General features: G+C 50.8%; 1 protein-coding gene across 1 annotated transcript in view; it reads right to left on the bottom strand.

Moving 5' to 3' along the window:
* Positions 1 to 3,954: 3,954 nt before the first annotated feature.
* LOC124705934 (WAT1-related protein At1g25270-like) overlaps positions 3,955 to 21,074 on the bottom strand; it is a 33,394-nt gene continuing 16,274 nt past the window's right edge. Inside the window, exons 3-7 of the mRNA XM_047237618.1 lie at positions 5,336 to 5,452; positions 4,927 to 5,164; positions 4,674 to 4,832; positions 4,211 to 4,362; positions 3,955 to 4,060 (exon numbers count right to left, since the gene is read on the bottom strand). Of these exons, the coding sequence (XP_047093574.1) occupies positions 3,955 to 4,060; positions 4,211 to 4,362; positions 4,674 to 4,832; positions 4,927 to 5,164; positions 5,336 to 5,452 (772 nt within the window). The remainder of the gene's footprint in view (positions 4,061 to 4,210; positions 4,363 to 4,673; positions 4,833 to 4,926; positions 5,165 to 5,335; positions 5,453 to 21,074) is intronic.

The raw sequence follows: 21,074 nt of genomic DNA on the forward strand, positions 1-21,074 counted from the left end.
ATATGTATGTATATATTCGTATTAGTTGGATTCTAGATTTGCTAAGAACACAGACCCCAAAACCACTCGCACTCGATGGAATCCGAGGCACCTCCTACATACATGGGTACTCCGTCGGTCCCCATTTAAAACAAAAATAATAGTATAGCTAGCAACCGACTATAATATAAATTTTTGCCATGTCATCAGGTGCTATGCTTGTACAAAGAGTTGATAAATAAGGTTGGCTACTAGGTTGGTACTTTTTGTTATGTTTTTATCTGCGTTCTCTTTCATCTAATTTAATGCATTTACCTAATGCCTTTCACAATATGTGTTTCTTAGCGTAATATACTAGGTATTTTGCTTATGTGGCATCCTATTTAATGATGAAAAAGGGTAGTGTTGTATCTTACACTCAAAGTCAAGTTTTCTTAGGTTTTAACAAAGATATAACAAAAAATGTCAACATTCGAAACTAAAAATTTATGTGATATAAAAATACATTTGAAGATGATTCTAATAGTACTTATTTATATTTTACATATTAATATTTTTCATATATATTTACTTAATCTTTGTAAAGTTTGACTTTGCATAAACCTAAAACGCAGGGTAATTGTGAACGGATGGACTAGCTAATATACACTGCTTTCATGCATCGCAATCAGATGCATACATAAGACCGAAATCATTAAATTTAGATACGATACTAAGGAAAATTGCAGTGGAGTACTTATCTCTTAACATGCATAGCTGCATAGGATAGTGCGCTAAGAAATAATGCATTGTGAAAGACCTAAGAGCATGTGTAGAGGCCTACTTTTGCATGAGAGATCACTACTTTTTTTTCTTTCTTATCTCTCTCCTAGATCATAGGAAAAAGTGCATGTAAGCACGCTTATAAGACTACTTATAATGAGAGTAACATAGGTACTAACATAAAATTTCATGCAGTGCGAACTAAGCATTTTTGGTGACATGGCAAGTCATTGATTGAAGAAAGTTATGTAACCACAACACCACACTTTTCATAGTGGAGGACCACTCTTATGCCCATGGGGTCGGCAGCGATGACGACGACTCATTGGCGTGGCTTCTCGATGGCTTCCTGGAAAGGACCAGGGGCAGGGGACTCGCCGTGTCCGGGTGGGCGCCTCAGGTAATGCCGCTTAATAGTTATTTTAATGTTTTCTTTAAAGAATGGTTAAATTATTATATCTTTTGGCACTAATTGTGATTCTTATATTCTTTTGGCTCTAAATGAAAATGTCAGGTATTTGTATACATTTGTATAAATTTGTATGTACCTATACACTAAATCGCCTCATTATATATTCAAAATTTGACTAATCTGTGACATCCTTTCTAGATTTTTTTTCGATAAAGGGAATATATTAATATCGAGAGATATCAATTACACCCAGCCTCTGCAACAACGCACCACCCTAATGGCACTACGGATGCACACAGCCAAAAAAAGGGAAAAGAAAACTAAGAAACAAAAGTCCCGCTACAGTATCACGGACCTAACAACGAGCAATACATCCACCACCATGACAACACCTGAATTGCGGACTCTCCAAAAACGACGCCTCCAAGAAGGGAACAGTGCTTCAGCACCGTCGTCGCCCGATCAAAGATCTTAGGTTTTCACCCTGAAGATAGTCCCCACTCTCAAAACAATGCCTCCACCAAGGTCACTGCCAGGCACAACCAGTTAAGGCCAGACCTTGGGTTTTCACCCCGAAAGGTAGGACTCTGCGCTTCACATGTGTTGTCGCCCCCACTTTCATACCGCTGCTATGAAGCCCGGACACCAAGCAAGCCCCTCAACAGCGCGGAGACTTGAACCTCCCTTAGCTAGTCCTCCCCTCCGGCCTTCATGAAATTCTCTTCTTCCGACTTTCATCATGGATCCATAGTCACTTGATGTCAACACAGAAAAAGAGCTTCGCGCCGCTCCCTCCAGAACCAAATGGTCGGAATAAACGCATGGGTGCGCACGACCGAATACCTCTGATCCAGCAAACTCCGGGCAAAGCACCTGTTACATTCGCCGGCGGAGCCTTCCGGAACTCAACCCTCCGGCCGGATCACGAGTCCGGGCCTCCGGTAGGTCCTCCTCTTCACGCAAGAGAGGCCCTAGGACCGCCGCCTTTATTCAGGCCGGACCCCCACGTCGGCGACCATCCCGGGCTGGCCAACCCAACCCTCCACCGGCGACACCATCGCCGGCTTCCATGCACCTCCATCTCACCGCCGGATGGTGATGATAGATCAAAAATCCACCACCACCAACCGCAGGCCGACCCTCTCCGGCGAAGAAGAGGCCACCTCCTCCGTCAAACCCAAGGCTGCTGCCTCGGGCGCCCTCGTGTCGCGGAAGATGCCCGAGATCGCCTCCACGCACCAACGAGAGGCGGGGATGGATGGCATGGCGCAGACCGAGGGTCTGGCCGCCGCCCACCACCAACCCCTGCCGGAGTGCTGCGGGAAGCCGACGAGAAGAGGGAGACCGCAGCGCCGCCCATCCCACCCGCGCCGACCGGTCCGTGGACAGCCGACGGGAGGAGGGCCGCCGCCGCCGTCGCCCATCCCACGCGCGTCTGCTGCCCAAGCATCGAGGAGGTGGGGATCCGGCCGCCGATCTCCACGCGGCGACGAGGAAGGGCCCCCGCCGCCGCCACGCCCCGAGGGACTTTGCCCCGGCGGCGCTACCGGCAGCGGCGGAGGGTTGGGGGCGGAGGGTTAGGTTTGGGGGCAGAGGGTTGGGGGCGGAGGGTTTGCGTAGATATCTTCTCATCCTTTCTAGATGAACGGAGTTATATTTGTGTTTCCGCATTTTGATTGATATTGTATTTGAAGTGTATGACGTACGGACAAACGTTTACAACATTTTGGCCATGAGACCTAATTGAACAAAAAAAAGGGCATCTGGATATATTATATTTGAGGCAGATTAAGTATATAAAAATCACTAGAATTCAAAAGATATGTGTTATTTTGAAGATGTGCGTTTGCAGCGTGCACATTTACTAATAGGATTCAAGTTGGCATGCTATCCTAATCCTAAAGAGTCTTTATTCTTATACTACAAATCCTAAAGCATATGGGTGGGAAGTTTGTCGCGACAAATATGACAGTTGCCGTTCGTAACAAACCAGGAAAAGATGCGCTTCCCGTGTAACAGGTGTTTGCATGCCCGGAGATGCATCGTTGTGTGCTGCAACATTGCCTACATGCATATACTATAGTGATTGTTTTCTGGCGCAACCTTGACCCAATCGCTGGGAAGTTGGTGATGAGCTTGTAGTCCCACCTAAGGGTAAGATCGAAGTGGAGGCCATTGATCCAATGACACACCTTGTACCAAAACCGGTGCAGAACGTCGTATGACATGATGATGTCTCGCCGCAGTGAGGTGCAAGTTCTTCATCAGCCATACTCAACCAAGAATCTTGCACATAGTTTATATGACCTTACCCCTGTTGAGCAACTTCCTCAGACGCAAGTTGAAATCCAGCACCATCACTTCAGAGGGTTTACTGTGGTAACACACCACTAATTAATTGGTTCCGCTAAGCATATCTCTACTAGTGCATCTAGCATCTAGTATACACAAATGATGAACAACCCACACAGAGAAGGTGCACTTGAAATCGTACCTAGTGTTCATTTGTTCGATAGAAGTCAATCCAAAATACACTATTACCTTTGATCTCCCATTGAAAGAAAATACACTGGAAAATATCGTATGTTGTTTATTTGGGACAATTTTTTTACCACCAATTAAATTTACAACTTGTGTAGTATCAAATTGTACATACAAATAAGTTTGTTATAATACGAACCTAATATTGTTAATTTTATGTCCCACGAAATATGTACTTATAGAGTAATATTGGGAGAAGACTTAACCTACCGAAAGCTAATACAAAATATATTTTGTAACGTGGGAGTAAAATTTGTACGCTATGAAATGGCTGCTTCTTTTATGATCTCTTCGTCTCGTACTTCTTTTGATTTTGCCCATAAAAAAATGAAGAGTCCAACGACGACCGTGATTGTGCCGATGAGGCTGCACATTCAAAACAAAGAAAAAATGTCGGAATGTTGTTGTTTTCTTATATTAGAGCTATAGAAAATTATACCACTACCAATCAGAAACAAGTTACTTTTTTCCAAAAATGGAAGACTCGCATTGGGAGAAGAAACCAATTAAACATACCTTCCCGCTTTAATATCGTGACCAATGAAGATGGAGTCCAACAACATCGTGAATACCGGCAATAATGGGCTGAACATAGGGGGATATGCCGGGCCTCTTCTAGAAACGGCCCACGAGTTGAGACTATATCTCCCTGCTGTTCCAAGTGCCCCCTACACTCAATGGTTTCATAACAATTTCCAAATGAATAAATTTTCATCTAGGACTTCCGTTAAAAAACAAACGGTTTCATACAAATTTACAAATGAATGATTTTACATCTAGTATTTCCTGTTACTATAGTTAAATTTTCATAGAGGGTTATACTGCTGTCTAAAAGACTTTTAGTCTGACGAAGAGTGTTGTTTCAGAGATTACTGAGATTGGGTTAGTTACTACATCGAGTTTGAGTTTCTTAGCTTAATACTTATGTCAGGTTATTGAGTGTTTTTCTTATAAATGTTTACAAAATGTGAATACTCACGGAGAACAAAACATTCACAAGGTCCAGATCCCATCCCAACTTCCATGCATTAATGTCTCGTCTCAGTAGTATTCCAAGAAGTGCTGTCTGAAATCCTCCAATCAAGCATGTTGCCATGGACGACCAATATATGTACGGGAACACCTTGTGAACCTTTGCCTGCAACATCAAGCTAAATTGTTTAATCTCAGTTGAAACTTCATAATTTAAGTAACACAGTTGAATTGAAAAACAAGGATACTAGCAATGTCACCTGAAGAAGGAACCAGCAAGCATAGGCGAAGGTGCTGCCTACCAAGTAGATTGTCCCTCTTAGCTGATTGCCTGCAATATCGGCCGTATGTTGTTCCTTGTGCTGCTCCAGAATAGGATCCCAGATATGAAGCCGCTTCCCCTTGTTTAGGATGATGACCATCGCACCAGCAACCGAAAGAAGAACGCTTCCAATTTTCAGTAATCCAGCCACGGTACCAATTCGTAGTGTCTCCAATCTAACATATACGTATGATTTAAAAATGAGACGGAACAAATCTGGCTTGGATTGATGATCAGACTATTTTGCAGGAGCACAAAAAATTAATCTGAGCTCCAAAAAAGTAATATGAAATTTATCATGGTATGAGAGAGAAAATGAGAGAGAGGAGTAGGGGAGAGATATGTACCTTAAGAAGATGGAGAGGATGAAGGTTACGAGAGGAACTATATTCAAAAAGATAGTTGAATAAGCTGGTGCGGTATCCAGAAGGCCGTAGGAGTATAAGCTCATTGGAACCGCATACCTGCGTGCCATGATATGTTGTCATCTAAACTAAAAAAGATACCCCGCGTGAGGCTATAAGAACTTCATTTTGTGAATGTGCTATAAAGATGCATGGAATATGAAATCATCTATACGAACATGCAAGATTATATTGGTCACAATAGTTGCATGGATAAGAATATTCAAAGTAAAATAATTGTGTATTTCAAAATTAAGTTCGATGTTGCACGTAAATTAGTTAGAGACATAGTCAATACAGGTAATATGGATAGCTTGCATGAAGATATGCAATGCATGTTACTTCATAATTTTTTTGGAAATTTCTTAAGCGGTTACATATAAAAGAGTAGGCAATCTCGAATAGCAGTTAGATGATTTTCATCACTGAAAATAATTGCCAGAAAATTTGCTTGCTAGCTGAAAAGATCAAAGAAAAAACTGTGACGTTCCAGTTGCGAATCATTTAATTTTGTTTTTGCGTTCCGTGATGGTGGGATCTCATCTGTTCGACTTCTAAAAAGGAATGATTTGGAAAATTGGATGAAAAGAAAATAGATTATATATGTTGATAGTTTGCAAATAGACATAGATAAATAATGATGTGCAGAATTGAATGGGCAAAATAATGAAAGATGATAAATGTTTGTTGGGATGAGGTGGACAGTTGGATGGTTGGAACGAGGAGTGATGACATGGATAGCTTGCATGTTAAAATACACTACTATAAGTACATCATAGTTGGCTTTTGCTTTATAATATACTAGAAGGATACCCTGCGCTTGTCGCGCTAATTTCTTTATTTTTTTTTGTTTTACTTGCTAAATAGAAATATGCAAAAGTAATTGGGACACTCAACGTGAAATGGTTTTGTGTTTGACCAATTAAAGGTCGCCAAGATTCTACTAATTGATGTTAGTTGAGTGCACATTATTTGAAGTCGTACATAGTATGTAATGGGATTAAGTAAGAGTCATCGAATGTCTCAGCGATCTTGGCTATCCAAGTCTTCCTGAAAGCATCTGATGGGCAGCCCTAGAGGCCTCCTTCTCCTACCCCCTCCCCCCGAAGCTATCTCACGCGTGTGTCTTGCCTGCGTCGCTCGGCTTCCACCGTGGGGAGGGACCTCACGCGATGGTGGCCTCTCCAGGCTGTTCCCGTTTGTTGTGGGTATACTTCATAGGTGTACCATCGACAGTGCCTAGATCCGGCAAGCCCGGGTGGCCCACAGACGGTGATGAGGCATGTGGCCCATCGGGCGGCCCAGTTGCTGTTGATCATGAAGGAAGAAGTCCAGCCCGGGATCAGCGAGGCCGGATCCGTACCGACATAGAAGTAACCCGGATCCATGGAGGCCCATGAGGAACCCGGATCCGGTACGACGTATATGGAAGGCGGATCCGTGACGTGCACGGCAAGATATTGTACCGTAGTTAGGCTATACGTAATCCGGCTAGGACTCTCCATGTAAACCCTAGATCCGTGCGCCTTTATAAGCTGGATCCCGGGAGCCCTAGAGGGACAACCACAACTCATTGTAACAACGCGAAAGCGCCCGGATAATTCCGGACAAGCGGCGGTAGGCCCTGTCATCGTGCAGGTGTTCGAGAAGCTGGGTAACTCGCGTACCACCGTCCCGTGTGCACTCCGCCCTATGGCCCCTACTTCTTCTCCCCCTCGTGAGGATCCCTCCTCCGAGGTACCGTCGATGAGGCAACGACGGTTGGCGCCCACCGTGGGGCCTGTGGCGTACGGAGGCCGGAACCGGGAGGGTTCCGCCATGGGAAGCTACGACGACACCATCGGCTGTGGGGCGAGTCCTCTACGCCGGAAATCTGCCGATCGTCCCTCCGGATGAGTGCTGGATTCCGGCTAAAACCGACCCCATCAAGCTCTCCATCGTCCCAGTTGGCGGCATACACATCTTCATCGGGGAAACCGTCGATTCCGATGGAAACCCAGCGGTAAGTAGCGCCGACGCGACCGCCGCTGAGCAGGGACGCGGTCGCGAAGATCCGATCCGAGACGCTCGGAACTTCCTAGTGAGGATTCCGCCTTAGATCCGGAAAAATCAAAGCCCACCCAATCCGCCCCGAGCGAGGAAACAAAGGTGGAAGACCAATGCGGATCCGCTGGGTTTCCCGAGGTGTTAGAGAAGCAAAGGTGTCACTTCGTACACTTCTTGGCCCATACCGCCGGAACCGCCCCTCAAGCGGTCGGAGCTGGTCCCGAGCGGGAAGAGGCACCGGAAAACGTCGCAGATCCGGGTCGAGGCTCAGCTGTCGGAGAAAGCAAAGCTCCGGGTGAAGAGTCGATCTTGGGCAACTCTGAGCCCAATCTCCGGTGATACCGCGTCCATGGAATCCGATGACTTCGTCCGAAAGCTTGAGGAGTACGGCCGCGACGATCAGCCTGAGGTCGATTCCGCCTTACCTAAGCGAGGTCCTCGCAACCGTGGCACCGGCTGGAAGAGCGAGGAAGGTGAAGACGAAAACACCGCCTCCGACCCCGGACCGTCCAATGTCGGATCTCCGCTAGATCGGATCCGTCCCCGAGGATGTCCTTGTCTCCGGAAGAGCTGGTCGAACAAGCACGCATGGACCTGGTCGCAAAGTCTGGTGTCCTCAATAAACCAATAACCCCTGATGATGCCGCAGATCCGGAAGCTCTAGAAGCAACAAGACAGGAGATGCTAGCTACTGCCAAAAAGTTCGCAAATACCGCAGCTGCGATGCTGGACGAGAGGACAGAAGCAGCCAACTTCGTGGAACACTTCAAGAAGAAGGACCGCGAGGTCGATGAATCTCTTGCAAAGGTCAGGGAGCTTGAGAAGCACTGGGAGGCCAAGGTAAAGTTCGTCGAAGAGGAGGAAGCTAGGATCAGGCGTGAAGCCATCCCTCCCCGCAGGATTACCTTCGCCACCCCCACAGTACAGCAGCCGCTCGCAACTCCAAAGGACAATATGAAGAAGGCTGCTGAGATCTTAAAGAAGAAGAACGAGGAGATTGACATCGACTTCGTTCGCACGCTCGTTGCTTCGGCGGTGAAGCGACGAGCAAGGCCGACACTTCGACGGCGAGGGCGGAACCACGTGTTTTCTTGATGCGTATTCGGGTATCATCGGATCCGGATGAAGGAATCCGACCAAAAGGCGACTTCATTCATAACCCCGTTTGGTACTTACTTGCTATGTTACTATGCCTTTTGGTTTGAAAATTGCAGGTGCTACTTACCAGCGTACGATGCGGCGGTGCACGAAGGACCAAATTGGCCGGAACGTGCACGCTTACGTCGACGACATCGCGGTCATGACCCGGAAAGGATCCGACTTGATCGGCGACCTCACGAAACCTTCAACAACCTCCGCAGGTACAAGATGATGTTGAATCCGCTGAAGTGCGTTTTTGGCGTGCCGGCCGGAAAACTCCTTGGCTTCATAGTCTCTCACGGAGGCATTGAGGTGAACCCGGAAAAGATCAAGGCAATCCTGTGTATCAAACGGCCAACTTGTCTCAAAGATGTGCAACGACTAGCCGGTTGCGTTGCAGCAATCAGCAGGTTTGTTAGCCGTCTTGGCGAGAAGGCGCTACCTCTCGTACAAGCTGCTGAAGAAAACGGACAAATTTATGCCGGGACGACGCAGCCGACGCAGCTCTCCGTGGGTTGAAGGAAATACTAACCTCCCCACCTATCTTGGCAGCCCCGGTAGAGTCGAGCCAATGCTCCTTTATCCGGCGGCTACCAACAAGGTCGTCAGCCTCGTCATCGTGGTGGAGCGAAAGGAAGAAGGTCATGAATATGACGTCCAAAGACCTGTCTACTACATAAGCGAGGTGCCTGACGGAGTCAAAGCAAAGATACCCTCACTTTCGAAGCTAGCTTATGGAGTATTCCTAGGCAGCCGGAAATTGAGACACTACTTTCAAGAGCACCCGGTAACGGTTGTGAGTAAAGCTCCGCTCGTCAACAATTCTCAACAACGCCGACGCAACGGGACGAACAGCTAAATGGGGCATCGAATTATCCGCCTTCGACATCGCTTACAAGCCAAGGACTCGCGGTCAAATCCCAAGTCTTGGCAGATTTCGTTGCAGATTGGACGAAGCTCCGGATGCAAGTCCGGAGCCGGAACCGAAACATGGGTCATGCACTTCGACGGATCCAAGCAGCATCAAGGCTCGTGGAGCCGGAGTCACCCTGAAGTCCCCTACCGGAGAAGAACTGCAGTATGTTCTGCAGATCCACTTCGAAGCTACAAATAACATGGCGGAATACGAGGCTCTACTGCACGGTCTGCGCATCGCTAAGGAAATCGGGATCAAGCACATCATATGCTTGTGGAGATTCCGACCTGGTGGCACAACAAGTAGCCGGAACCCGGAACGCCGAAATTCCGTCATGGCGGCCTACGGAGACGAAGTTGACGAGCTCGCCAAGTGCTTCCTCGGATACGAAGTCAAGTACGTCGAAGAGACGACAATACGGCGGCGAGATATGCTATCCAAGCTCGGATCCGGCGAGAAGACCAATTCCGCCTGGAATTTTCCTAGAGCATCTCCGGATACCCTCGGTGAAGGGCGCTAACCCGGAAAACCCAGAAGTGGCAGTGTCTCCGGCTAAAGAGGTATTAGCTACCATTCCGGCTTGGACACAGCCTTTCCTGGACTACCTCATCGATCGGAAGTTGCCAGAGGACGAGGTCCTCGCACGCCAGATCATCAGACGAGCACGATCCTACACAATTGTCGATGGACAGCTCTACAAACGAAGCGCAACGGGGGTATTTCTCAAATGCGTCTCAAATCAAGATGGCATTGAAATCCTCGGAGAGATCCACGCAGGGACTCGCGGGCACCATGCCGCCCCCGGATCACTCGTTGCAAAAGCTTTTCGGCTAGGCTTTTATTGGCTCACGGCTAAAGAAGACGCCGATAAGATAGTCAAGACCTGCCGAGGTTGTCGGTACTACGCTACTCAACCAAACGCTCCAGCCCAAGAGCTGAAGACCATACCTATCACCCGGCCATTTGCAGTCTGGGGGCTCGATATGGTTGGTAAGTTAAAAAGATCATCTCCCGGTGGTTGCGAATACCTCCTGGTCGCTGTTGACAAGTTCAGCAAGTGGATCGAGGCCAAGCCAGTGAGAAAAGCCGACGGTGCTACGGCACTAAAATTTGTCATCAGCCTCGTAATGAGATTCGGCATCCCACACAGCATAATCACAGATAATGGCACAAACTTCGCTCAGGGAGAATTGAAGGATTACTGCGAGACAATGGGGATTCGATTGGACCTTGCATCTGTGGCTCACCCACAATCCAATGGTCAAGTCGAAAGAGCTAACGGTCTAATATTATCAGGAATCAAGCCACGTCTCGAAGAACCGCTGCGACGAGCAGCCGGAGCTTGGGCCGATGAACTGGACGCTGTTTTGTGGAGTTTGCGAACTACCCCTAACAAGTCAACAGGGTTTACCCCTTCTTTCCGGTATACGGATCCGAAGCCGTGATTCCCTCCGACATCATCCATGATTCACCGCGAGTTTCCGCCTATAATGATGATACGGTCGACGAGGCTAGACAGCTATCTCGTGGACCCGATCGAAGAAGCTCGGAACCTAGCCGATCAGCGCTCCGCCATCTACCAGCAGAGGCTCCGACGCTATCACAGTCGTCGAGTCCGGAAACGCTCCTTCATGGCCGGAGACTTGGTCCTCCGCCTTCGACAGGTGAAAGACCATAAGTTGCAATCTCCATGGGAAGGACCCTTCGTCATCAGCAAAGTGCTTCATAACGGATCGTACTACCTTGTTGATTTCCGCGAGCTGAGGGATAGACCCGCTAACTGGCGCCGGAAACGCAAGCGTGAGGATCCGGATGACATATACGACGAAACAGATCGCCCTTGGAATATAGCACAGCTACGTCCTTTCTACACTTAGCATATTTTTCCGAGTTACAAACTCTGTAATAGTCATACATGATCAATGAAATAAAGCTTATGGTTCACTCCTTGAGTCTTTTACCTCCTTTACTTGTTCATTTTAGATCGTGTATGTTTTTTCCGACTAAAACCGCAGAGTCTGGATGTTTTCCGCCTAGGCGTGTATAAAAGTTGTGATTTCTAAAATCGTCCTTTAGGACGTAAGCTTAAGTTTTCTCGATTAAGTGGTTATCCGTTGCGAACTCGTGGATTCCTAGTAGCGATTTCCGGCACCTATGCACGGGGGCTTGTTTCCGCGGTTATGGACGGATTGCCATTGGGCTTCGTCACCGCTGGCGAGCGTCTCCGGCTAAGGTTTTCCGGCTCGCGGAAGGTCAAGCGGGCAAGCCGGAGAATAACGAGATCAGCACTTGCTTTCCGACAAAAAACGAAACATGCACATAATATTAAACGGATAGCAGGATAAAGTGTTTCCGCCCCATGCATAATCGTTTCGTTCCTAGCTACTTAAAGAATTTAAAGTCTTATTACAAACCCTCGCTGGGGTCAAAATGATGCATTGTTTTTTCCCGCAGGAATAAAAGTTCTCATTCCCCCTTAGCCGGAGAAGTCTTGCCTTCTGGATCCTCGTTCCTTGGCGCCTTCGGCCGGAGAAGACACGTCTTCATCACTTTCTTCGGAGGCAGCGGTGCTGGTCTTGGGTTCCTCTTGGGGAGTATTCTTCGAGCTGGTCCGAGTAAACCGGGTTCCGGATTCCGCAGGTCGCGCCTTGGCAGCGAGTTCCTTATGAAGTTCTGCTTCTAAGGACTCGTCGGCAGGAAGGACGACCTTGTCGTAGAATTCCTCATGCCGGATCCTACGCGCGATACGGGTGTCGTAGCCGCTCACTGCATCCAGGAGAGCGCTAACATCCGCATCTGCAGGAACGCCCGTGGTTACCCGATCAAGATCAAGATCCGCATGATGCGCTAGGCACATGGTCAAGGCCATCGCAGCTGCGCCTCGGGCTGACGACGCTTGCAGATCCGTTACCAGCTCCGGCAGAACATCCATCTTTCCAATAAGTTTCCGGACGTCGCAAGTACGACTCCTCTTGATGGATAAGTTATAGCATATCTTGCGGGAGGCGGAGATGAGATCTTTGCAGTCATCGCCTGCAAGTTGAAGAAGGTCATCTCGCGGGAACAAATTCCGGCGCTCTTCGGAATACCCAAGCGGTTCTGCACACAACAGTGAGGACATAAGCATAAAGTAAAGTGTCGGAACAAATATCTGGGCAAGGTTCTAGTATCGGTACCCAAGATGTTCTCATTGAGCAAATCCCGAGTGCTGTTCTGCGGTCTCCATATACTTCCGGAGTCCATTGAGCTCTTTTAGCTGAGATTTGATAGTTTCACTGTCAACGTTTAGCTTCAATTTCAGCTCCGCTTTCTCCTTCGCATGCTCGGAGTTTTTCTCCGCTAGCTGCTTTTCGGCTTGCTCTTTCTTAAGTTCCGCCTCCTTTAGCTTCGTCTCCAAATCTTGGTACGAGGAGCGCAGGTTCTCAAGTTCGGTCGAGGCTGTAGCAAGGGAAGAGGATGCGCCTATAATAATATAAGTTAACAGTAAGTTCAAGGTCGGAAATTGGTTAATGACGAAGAAGGCGGAAACCAACCTTGGGCGTCCGCCAGTTGTTTAGCCAAATCTGCATTCTCATCCTTCAGGGTCCGGATACTTTCCGCCTGACTCAGAGTAACGCGGCGCTGCAAGGCAATGTTCTTGTGCAGCTCGTAGTGCAGCGCCTGCTTGTTCTGTAAAATTTACACGGTGCAGGAATAAAGAATTCCGCCTGTAGCGATGGTTTCTCTTAAAAGCATCATTGCCGGAACTTTTCCGCCATAATGCTTGGGGGCTACTTGGTTCATTCTAAAAAACTTTCCCGGAAGTAATTTTTCTCTAAGCATCTAAGCGCTAACTACTTTTTCAGTTTCCGCTTACATGCTTGGGGGCTACTGGGGAGTACCTTTTGCTTACAGACGAGCTTGTCGAAGAACTGGCCGACATCCTTTTTAAAATCTTGAATCTCCGATGTCGCGGCATCGGGTTTCCCCGGGCGTTGTTCGGCATGGCGTTGAGCAGGTCTTGTTCAAGCTCCCATTTCTCCGCCTCGGACAGCTTGTTGAAGAACTTGGTAGCATACGCTTTGGGGGTGGAAGTGATGTCAGCCGGATCTCCGAAGTTCTTCGGAAAAACGACGATGTCGCCAGCGCCATCTCCGGCCTTCTCAGAAGAAGTGACTTCAGCCCCTCCTTGGCCTTGTTCTCCTGCATCTTCTTGGGCAGGGCCTTTGGCCTTGGGATCTTCTCCACCTACCTTGTCGCTGCTGACCGGAATAATTTCCGGTGGAGTGTTGGTGGCGGGAGGGGGAGACGGGTCAGCTCGAGGAGGAGATGGCTGAGGAGTGGGGTGAGAAGCACTTGGCGGAGCCGGAGTAGCTGGACCGACTGCCGGAGATTTCTTCATGTATTTGGTAATGGGCTCTGGCTGGCGGTCCGCGTGGCGGCGGGTTTCGGGTTCCCGCAAACAGGTGAAAGGATTCAGACAAGAGATAATTTCGTTAAGTTAAAATCACGTCATGACTCGGAAACTTACGGGGCGCCGGGGATGATGGGGCGCGTGCCTTGGCCGGCCGTCGAAAGCATCCTTATGCGTGCACGCTCCGCTTTTCTTGAGTCTAGCGGAGGTGGTTTTACCGTCTTCAGTTTCTTGGCGGAGGCCTCGCCGCTAGCTCCGGCTTCAGAGCCGGAAGCCTTGGCGCGGGGACGCTTTGTAGGTCGAGGGGCCGCCTTGCGGGGCGCTTGTTCCTCTTCCTCCTCGTCGTCGTCCGGAACCTCCTCCGCCGTGTCTTCGGTGACGGGGACGCGGAGAATGGCGCGAAAGTCTTCCTCCGCCAAAGCATTGAGCTGGAAGGAGGATGGATAAAAGCTAAGTTAAAACATCTAAATACTTATGAAGTTTGAAGCACTGAAAGGAACAGAGCTTACCGGAGGACACCGGTCGTTTGTAAAAATGTCTTTGGTCAATTCCGGGACCTGTTGGCCCCTCGGAATCTTCACCAGCGTCTTGATCCTTCTCTTCAGAGAATCGGCCGGAAGGTCGTGGCGGGTTACTCGGAGAAGATCATCCGCCCCGGTATAGGCGCACATCAGGCGCGCGTTATAGCGCGAGAGGCTGGATTCTCCGAGAAAACCAGCTGAGTGTGAGCTGGGCTCCGGTTAGTCCGTCGTGGACTAGCCAAGAGATTCTCCGCGCAGCCTTCTCCAGAGTGGGGTGCGGGCGAGCGAAGGAACGAAGCTCCGGCTCGCAAGCTCTTCGGAGGCTCGTTGACGAGCCGGGGAGGCCTTCATGGACCTTCGGAGCCGAAGCATTCTTCTCATAAAACCATCCGGCGTTCCAGATACCGGACGGATTCGTGTGAGTCATGGGGAGGGTACATGCGACTAGGGCGGAGCATAAACGTCATGCTTCCGCAGTTCACCATAGCTTTCTCCTTGGTTTCTTTCTTCACCCGGAAAAGAAGCTGCCACAACTTAACGTACGGCCGGATCCCAAGATGTCCTTCGCGGAGAGTCACGAAGTTGGACAGAAGAAGGTATGAGTTCGGGCAAATGTTGTGGGGCTGGAGCCCGTAGGTGCTGAGGATGGAGAGAAAAAATTCCGAACAAGGAAGTGAAAGTCCGCGTTCCACCCAAGCCTTGGTCATAACGACTTCTCCGGTTTCCGGCTTGGGGACGACGGAATCACGTGTGAAGCTCCGGTGTGAGGAGATCATTCCTTCGTTCCGGAGCTCTCTAAGCTCCACGTACGTGGTTTCGCGGGGCCACTTGTTGTGGGTATACTTCATAGGTGTACCATCGACGAGTGCCTAGATCCGGCAAGCCCGGGTGGCCCACGAGACGGTGATGAGGCATGTGGCCCATCGGGCGGCCCAGTTGCTGTTGATCATGAAGGAAGAAGTCCAGCCCAGGATCAGCAGGCCGGATCCGTACCGACATAGAAGTAACCCGGATCCATGGAGGCCCATGAGGAACCCGGATCCAGTACGACGTATATGGAAGGCGGATCCGTGACGTGCACGGCAAGATATTGTACCGTAGTTAGGCTATCTGTAATCCGGCTAGGACTCTCCATGTAAACCCTAGATCCGTGCGCCTTTATAAGCTGGATCCCGGGAGCCCTAGAGGCACAACCACAACTCATTGTAACAACGCGAAAGCGCCCAGATAATTCCAGACAAGCAGCGGTAGGCCCCGTCATCGTGCAGGTGTTCCGAAGCTGGGTAACTCGCGTACCACCGTCCCGTGTGCACTCCGCCCTATGGCCCCTACTTCTTCTCCCCTCGTGAGGATCCCTCCTCCGAGGTACCGTCGATTAGGCAACGACGGCTGGCGCCCACCGTGGGGCCTGTGGCGTCTGGAGGCCGGAACCGGGAGGGTTCCGCCATGGGAAGCTACGACGACACCATCGCCGTGGGGCGAGTCCTCTACGCCGGAAATCTGCCGATTGTCCCTCCGGATGAGTGCTGGATTCCGGCTAAAACCGACCCCATCAAGCTCTCCATCGTCCCGCTTGGCGGCATACACATCTTCATCGGGGAAACCGTCGATTCCGATGGAAACCCACTGGTAAGTAGCGCTGACGCGACCGCCGCTGAGCAGGACGCAGTCGCGAAGATCCGATCTGAGACGCTGGAACTTCCTAGTGAGGATTCCGCCTTAGATCTGGAAAAATCAAAGCCCACCCAATCCGCCCCTGAGCAGGAAACAAAGGTGGAAGACCAATGCAGATCCGCCTGGGTTTCCCAGGTGTTAGAGAAGCAAAGGTGTCACTTCGTACACTTCTTGGCCCATACCGCCGGAACCGCCCCTCAAGCAGTCGGAGCTGGTCCTGAGCAGGAAGAGGCACCGGAAAACGTCGCAGATCCGGGTCAGGCTCAGCCTGTCGGAGAAAGCAAAGCTCCGGGTGAAGAGTCGATCTTGGGCAACCTGAGCCCAATCTCCGGTGATACCGCGTCCATGGAATCTGATGACTTCGTCCGAAAGCTTGAGGAGTACGGCCGCGACGATCAGCCTGAGGTCGATTCCGCCTTACCTAAGCAGGTCCTCGCAACCGTGGCACCGCTGGAAGAGCAGGAAGGTGAAGACGAAAACACCGCCTCCGACCCCGGACCGTCCAATGTCGGATCTCCGCTAGATCGGATCCGTCCCCCCGAGGATGTCCTGTCTCCGGAAGAGCTGGTCGAACAAGCACGCATGGACCTGGTCGCAAAGTCGGGTGTCCTCAATAAACCAATAACCCCTGATGATGCCGCAGATCCGGAAGCTCTAGAAGCAACAAGACAGGAGATGCTAGCTACCGCCAAAAAGTTCGCAAATACCGCAGCTGCGATGCTCGGACGAGAGGACGAAGCAGCCAACTTCGTGGAACACTTCAAGAAGAAGGACCGCGAGGCCGATGAATCTCTTGCAAAGGTCGGGGAGCTTGAGAAGCACTCGGGAGGCCAAGGTAAAGTTCGTCGAAGAGGAGGAAGCTAGGATCAGGCGTGAAGCCATCCCTCCCCGCAGGATTACCTTCGCCACCCCCACAGTACAGCAGCCGCTCGCAACTCCAAAGGACAATATGAAGAAGGCTGCTGAGATCTTAAAGAAGAAGAACGAGGAGATTGACATCGAATTCGTTCGCACGCTCGTTGCTTCAGCAGTGAAGCAGCAGAGCAAGGCCGACACTTCGCGCAGGTTGGAATCCAATCCGGATCAATGTGTATCTACCGCGCAGAAGGACGCCCGTGTCAATCGCCACCCTGATGATGAATCACGCACCGGATCCTCGGAACGCAGAAGGAAAGTCAGGGAACACCCAAATCCTATCCCCGTACCGTCAAAGACGCCACCGTCAGATCCAAGAAAGGGAAAGGATGCAATGTACTCTGGACGTGAGAAGTACCGGAACCCCTCTCCTCCGCCTAATGGTTACCCGCGACCCCCTCGCCGCCGTAGTCCAGCCGGAAACACCAGGCCCCAGGGGCATGGTGGAATCGTTATCCGCGACAACGTGCTGCCAAGAAACGAAAACAGGGAGCGCTCGCCGGAACCGCGCCGGAACCGGAACATCCCTCGGGAGCCGGAGCCCGGGAGGAGTCGGAATGAGGAGCGCGACCCAGAACCTCGCGGTAGTCGCGACCCAGAGCCTCGCCGAAGCCATAACCCGGAGCCCCGCCGGCACGACCAAGGCAGCCAACGCCACGGCGAAGGCAGCCATAGGAGCCGGAGTCAGCACCGAGAGGGGCGAGGAGAATCAGAAGCCGGAAGCAAGAAAGCAGACCGACCACCTCGCAGGTCTCCCTCACCTCCACCTAGCGGTGGTGGCGGAGGTGGAGGCGGAGGCGGCGGCCGAAGATCTCGCTCTCGCTCAAAATCTCCACGTCACGGCTCGCGCGACGCGCGGGACCGCCTCAACGAGTACAGAACTGACTACATTGGTCCGAAGTGCTTTGGCAGAATGATTCGAGAAGAACCAAAGCCAAGGAGCTCCCTCAAGCTACCCGGAAATCTGAAGCATTATGATGGCACTGAAAGGCCGGATACCGGATTGAGGACTACTACAATGCAGGTAACCTTCGCCGGAGGAACCCCTAACATCGCCCGCCGCATGCTCCAGTTGTACCTTGTAGGACCAGCCCGGATCTGGCTCAGCGACCTCGAGAAGAACTCCATCTTTTGCTGGTTCGACCTGAAGACCGCTTTTGAGAAACACTTCAGGGGCACCTACAAAAGACCTGCCACAGCAAGCGACTTACAAGCTTGTATCCAGAAGAAGGGAGAAACCTCAAGAAACTTCCTCACACGATGGTTGGCATGCAGGAACGAGTGCGAAAACGTCGATCACACCACCTGCCATGTACGCCTTTATTGGTGGACTGCAGAGAGGAGGATTGCTGAGACATAAGCTTACATGTTTGGCTAACGCCAACAAACCGACTTGGATGAGATGATCTCCATCGCCAGTGATCACACTGCCGCCGATGACGACGCGGGCGGTGACATCGCAGCTACAGCAATCCCCCTGCACCAGCAAAAGAAGAACCGTGATAACGGTAACAACAGCGGCCACAAGCGCAAAAACCCTGATGACCAGAAGAGTGGCGGATCCGAGATGGTCGCCATGGCGTTCCAACGCGGAGGTTCAGGAGGCGGAAGAGGACGCGGCCGTGGAGGCGGAGCCGGCAGGGGTCAGCAGCATGGCACTGAGGTCACCGCTGGCGGATCCCGCGCTCCGCAAACCTACGAGGAGTACAGAGACATGCCTTGCCTGGCCCACTTGGATCCGGCTACAGGGAAGTCCACTCACACCAACCGCAACTGCAAATGGGTCAACGACCTCAAGAACGACCCGGAGGCAGGATACAAGCGAGCCCGGAAGCACCGCCCACGCGGCAAAGGAGGCAAGGGGAAGAACAAGGACAAGGAGGAGGACAGCTTCCGAGGCGATGGACGAGGATGATAACTCGCCGGATCCCAAAGCCGGAACCGCAGGAAAATCCAACCCCTTCGAGAAGAAGAGCGTGGGGGCTTACCACACCTTCCTCGGAACCCCCACGGTCCGCGCCGCAAAATCAGCTACCCGGTTCCCGAACGCCACGGTTCCGGCTGTGCCGCAGTATGTCGGTGGTCGGAAGTTCCGTGCACATTTGACAGGGCGGATCATCCCGCCTCCGTGCCAAAAGAATATTACGCCTTGGTTGTGAGTCCCCGCATAGACGGGTATGACTTCTCCAAGTGCCTCATGGATGGCGGAGCCAGCTTGAACATCATGTACCCGGAGACTCGGAGCGGATGAACCTCACCAAGGAACAGCTCAAACACAGCACAACTGAGTTTCACGGCGTGGTTCCGGGTAAGAAGGCGAACTCCCTCGGCAGCATCACACTTCCCGTGGCCTTCGGCGATGTTCATAATTTCCGCGAGGAGAAGATCACGTTCGAAGTTGTGCCCTTCAAGAGCTCCTACCATGTCATCTTCGGCAGGCCCACCTACCACAAGTTTCACGCAAGGGCGTGCTATATCTACAACAAGCTCAAGATGCCGGGTCCCAATGGTATGATCACCATAACCGGAGACTATAAGAAGGCTCATGAGTGCGAGTTGGGCGAAGCCGCCTTCGCAGAGTCTGTCATATCCGGAGAAGAGCCGAAAGGCTACAGGGCCGCGGTGGATCCGACTGAGATGCAGACCACCAAGAAGCAGATCTCCGAGCAGAAAACCTCCTTCAAGCCCGCGATAGAAACTAAGAAGCATGACCTTATTCCGGGTGACTCTTCCAAACAGGTTTCAGTCGGGGCAAACATGGACCCTAAATAGGAAAGCGCGCTCGTCGAGTTCCTCCGCGCTAACATGGATATCTTCGCATGGCAACCTTCCGACATGTCCGGAGTACCTAGGGAACTCGCCGAGCACTACCTCAACATCAATCCGGGGGCTAAACCAGTGAAGCAAGCTATGCGACGCTTTGGAGACAAGAAGCGCCGCGCCATAGGAATGGAACTAGCAAAGTTACTAGAAGCAGGTTTTGTAATAGAAGTTATTCACACCGATTGGGTCGCGAATCCCGTCCTTGTACCCAAAAAGAACACTGAAATACTAAGAATGTGCATCGATTACTCTGGCTTGAACAAACATTGCCCGAAGGATCCGTTCCCCTTGCCGCGCATTGACCAAGTCATTGATTCGACGGCAGGGGCGGAACTTCGTGTTTTCTTGATGCGTATTCCGGGTATCATCGGATCCGGATGAAGGAATCCGACCAAAAGGCGACTTCATTCATAACCCCGTTTGGTACTTACTCGCTATGTTACTATGCCTTTTGGTTTGAAAAATGCAGGTGCTACTTACCAGCGTACGATGCGGCGGTGCTCGAAGGACCAAATTGGCCGGAACGTGCACGCTTACGTCGACGACATCGCGGTCATGACCCGGAAAGGATCCGACTTGATCAGCGACCTCACGTAAACCTTCAACAACCTCCGCAGGTACAAGATGATGTTGAATCCGCTGAAGTGCGTTTTTGGCGTGCCGACCGGAAAACTCCTTGGCTTCATAGTCTCTCACGGAGGCATTGAGGTGAACCCGGAAAAGATCAAGGCAATCCTGTGTATCAAACGGCCAACTTGTCTCAAAGATGTGCAACGACTAACTGGTTGCGTTGCAGCAATCAGCAGGTTTGTTAGCCGTCTTGGCGAGAAGGCGCTACCTCTGTACAAGCTGCTGAAGAAAACAGACAAATTTGTCTGGGACGACGCAGCCGACGCAGCTCTCCGTGGGTTGAAGGAAATACTAACCTCCCCACCTATCTTGGCAGCCCCAGTAGAGTCAGAGCCAATGCTCCTTTATCTGGCGGCTACCAACAAGGTCGTCAGCCTCGTCATCGTGGTGGAGCGAAAGGAAGAAGGTCATGAATATGACGTCCAAAGACCTGTCTACTACATAAGCGAGGTGCTGACGGAGTCAAAGCAAAGATACCCTCACTTTCAGAAGCTAGCTTATGGAGTATTCCTAGGCAGCCGGAAATTGAGACACTACTTTCAAGAGCACCCGAGAATGAGTTGTGAGTAAAGCTCCGCTGTCAACAATTCTCAACAACGCTGACGCAACAGGACGAACAGCTAA

Source organism: Lolium rigidum, chromosome 1 (assembly GCF_022539505.1).
Source record: "Lolium rigidum isolate FL_2022 chromosome 1, APGP_CSIRO_Lrig_0.1, whole genome shotgun sequence".
Classification (NCBI taxonomy): Eukaryota; Viridiplantae; Streptophyta; class Magnoliopsida; order Poales; family Poaceae; genus Lolium; species Lolium rigidum.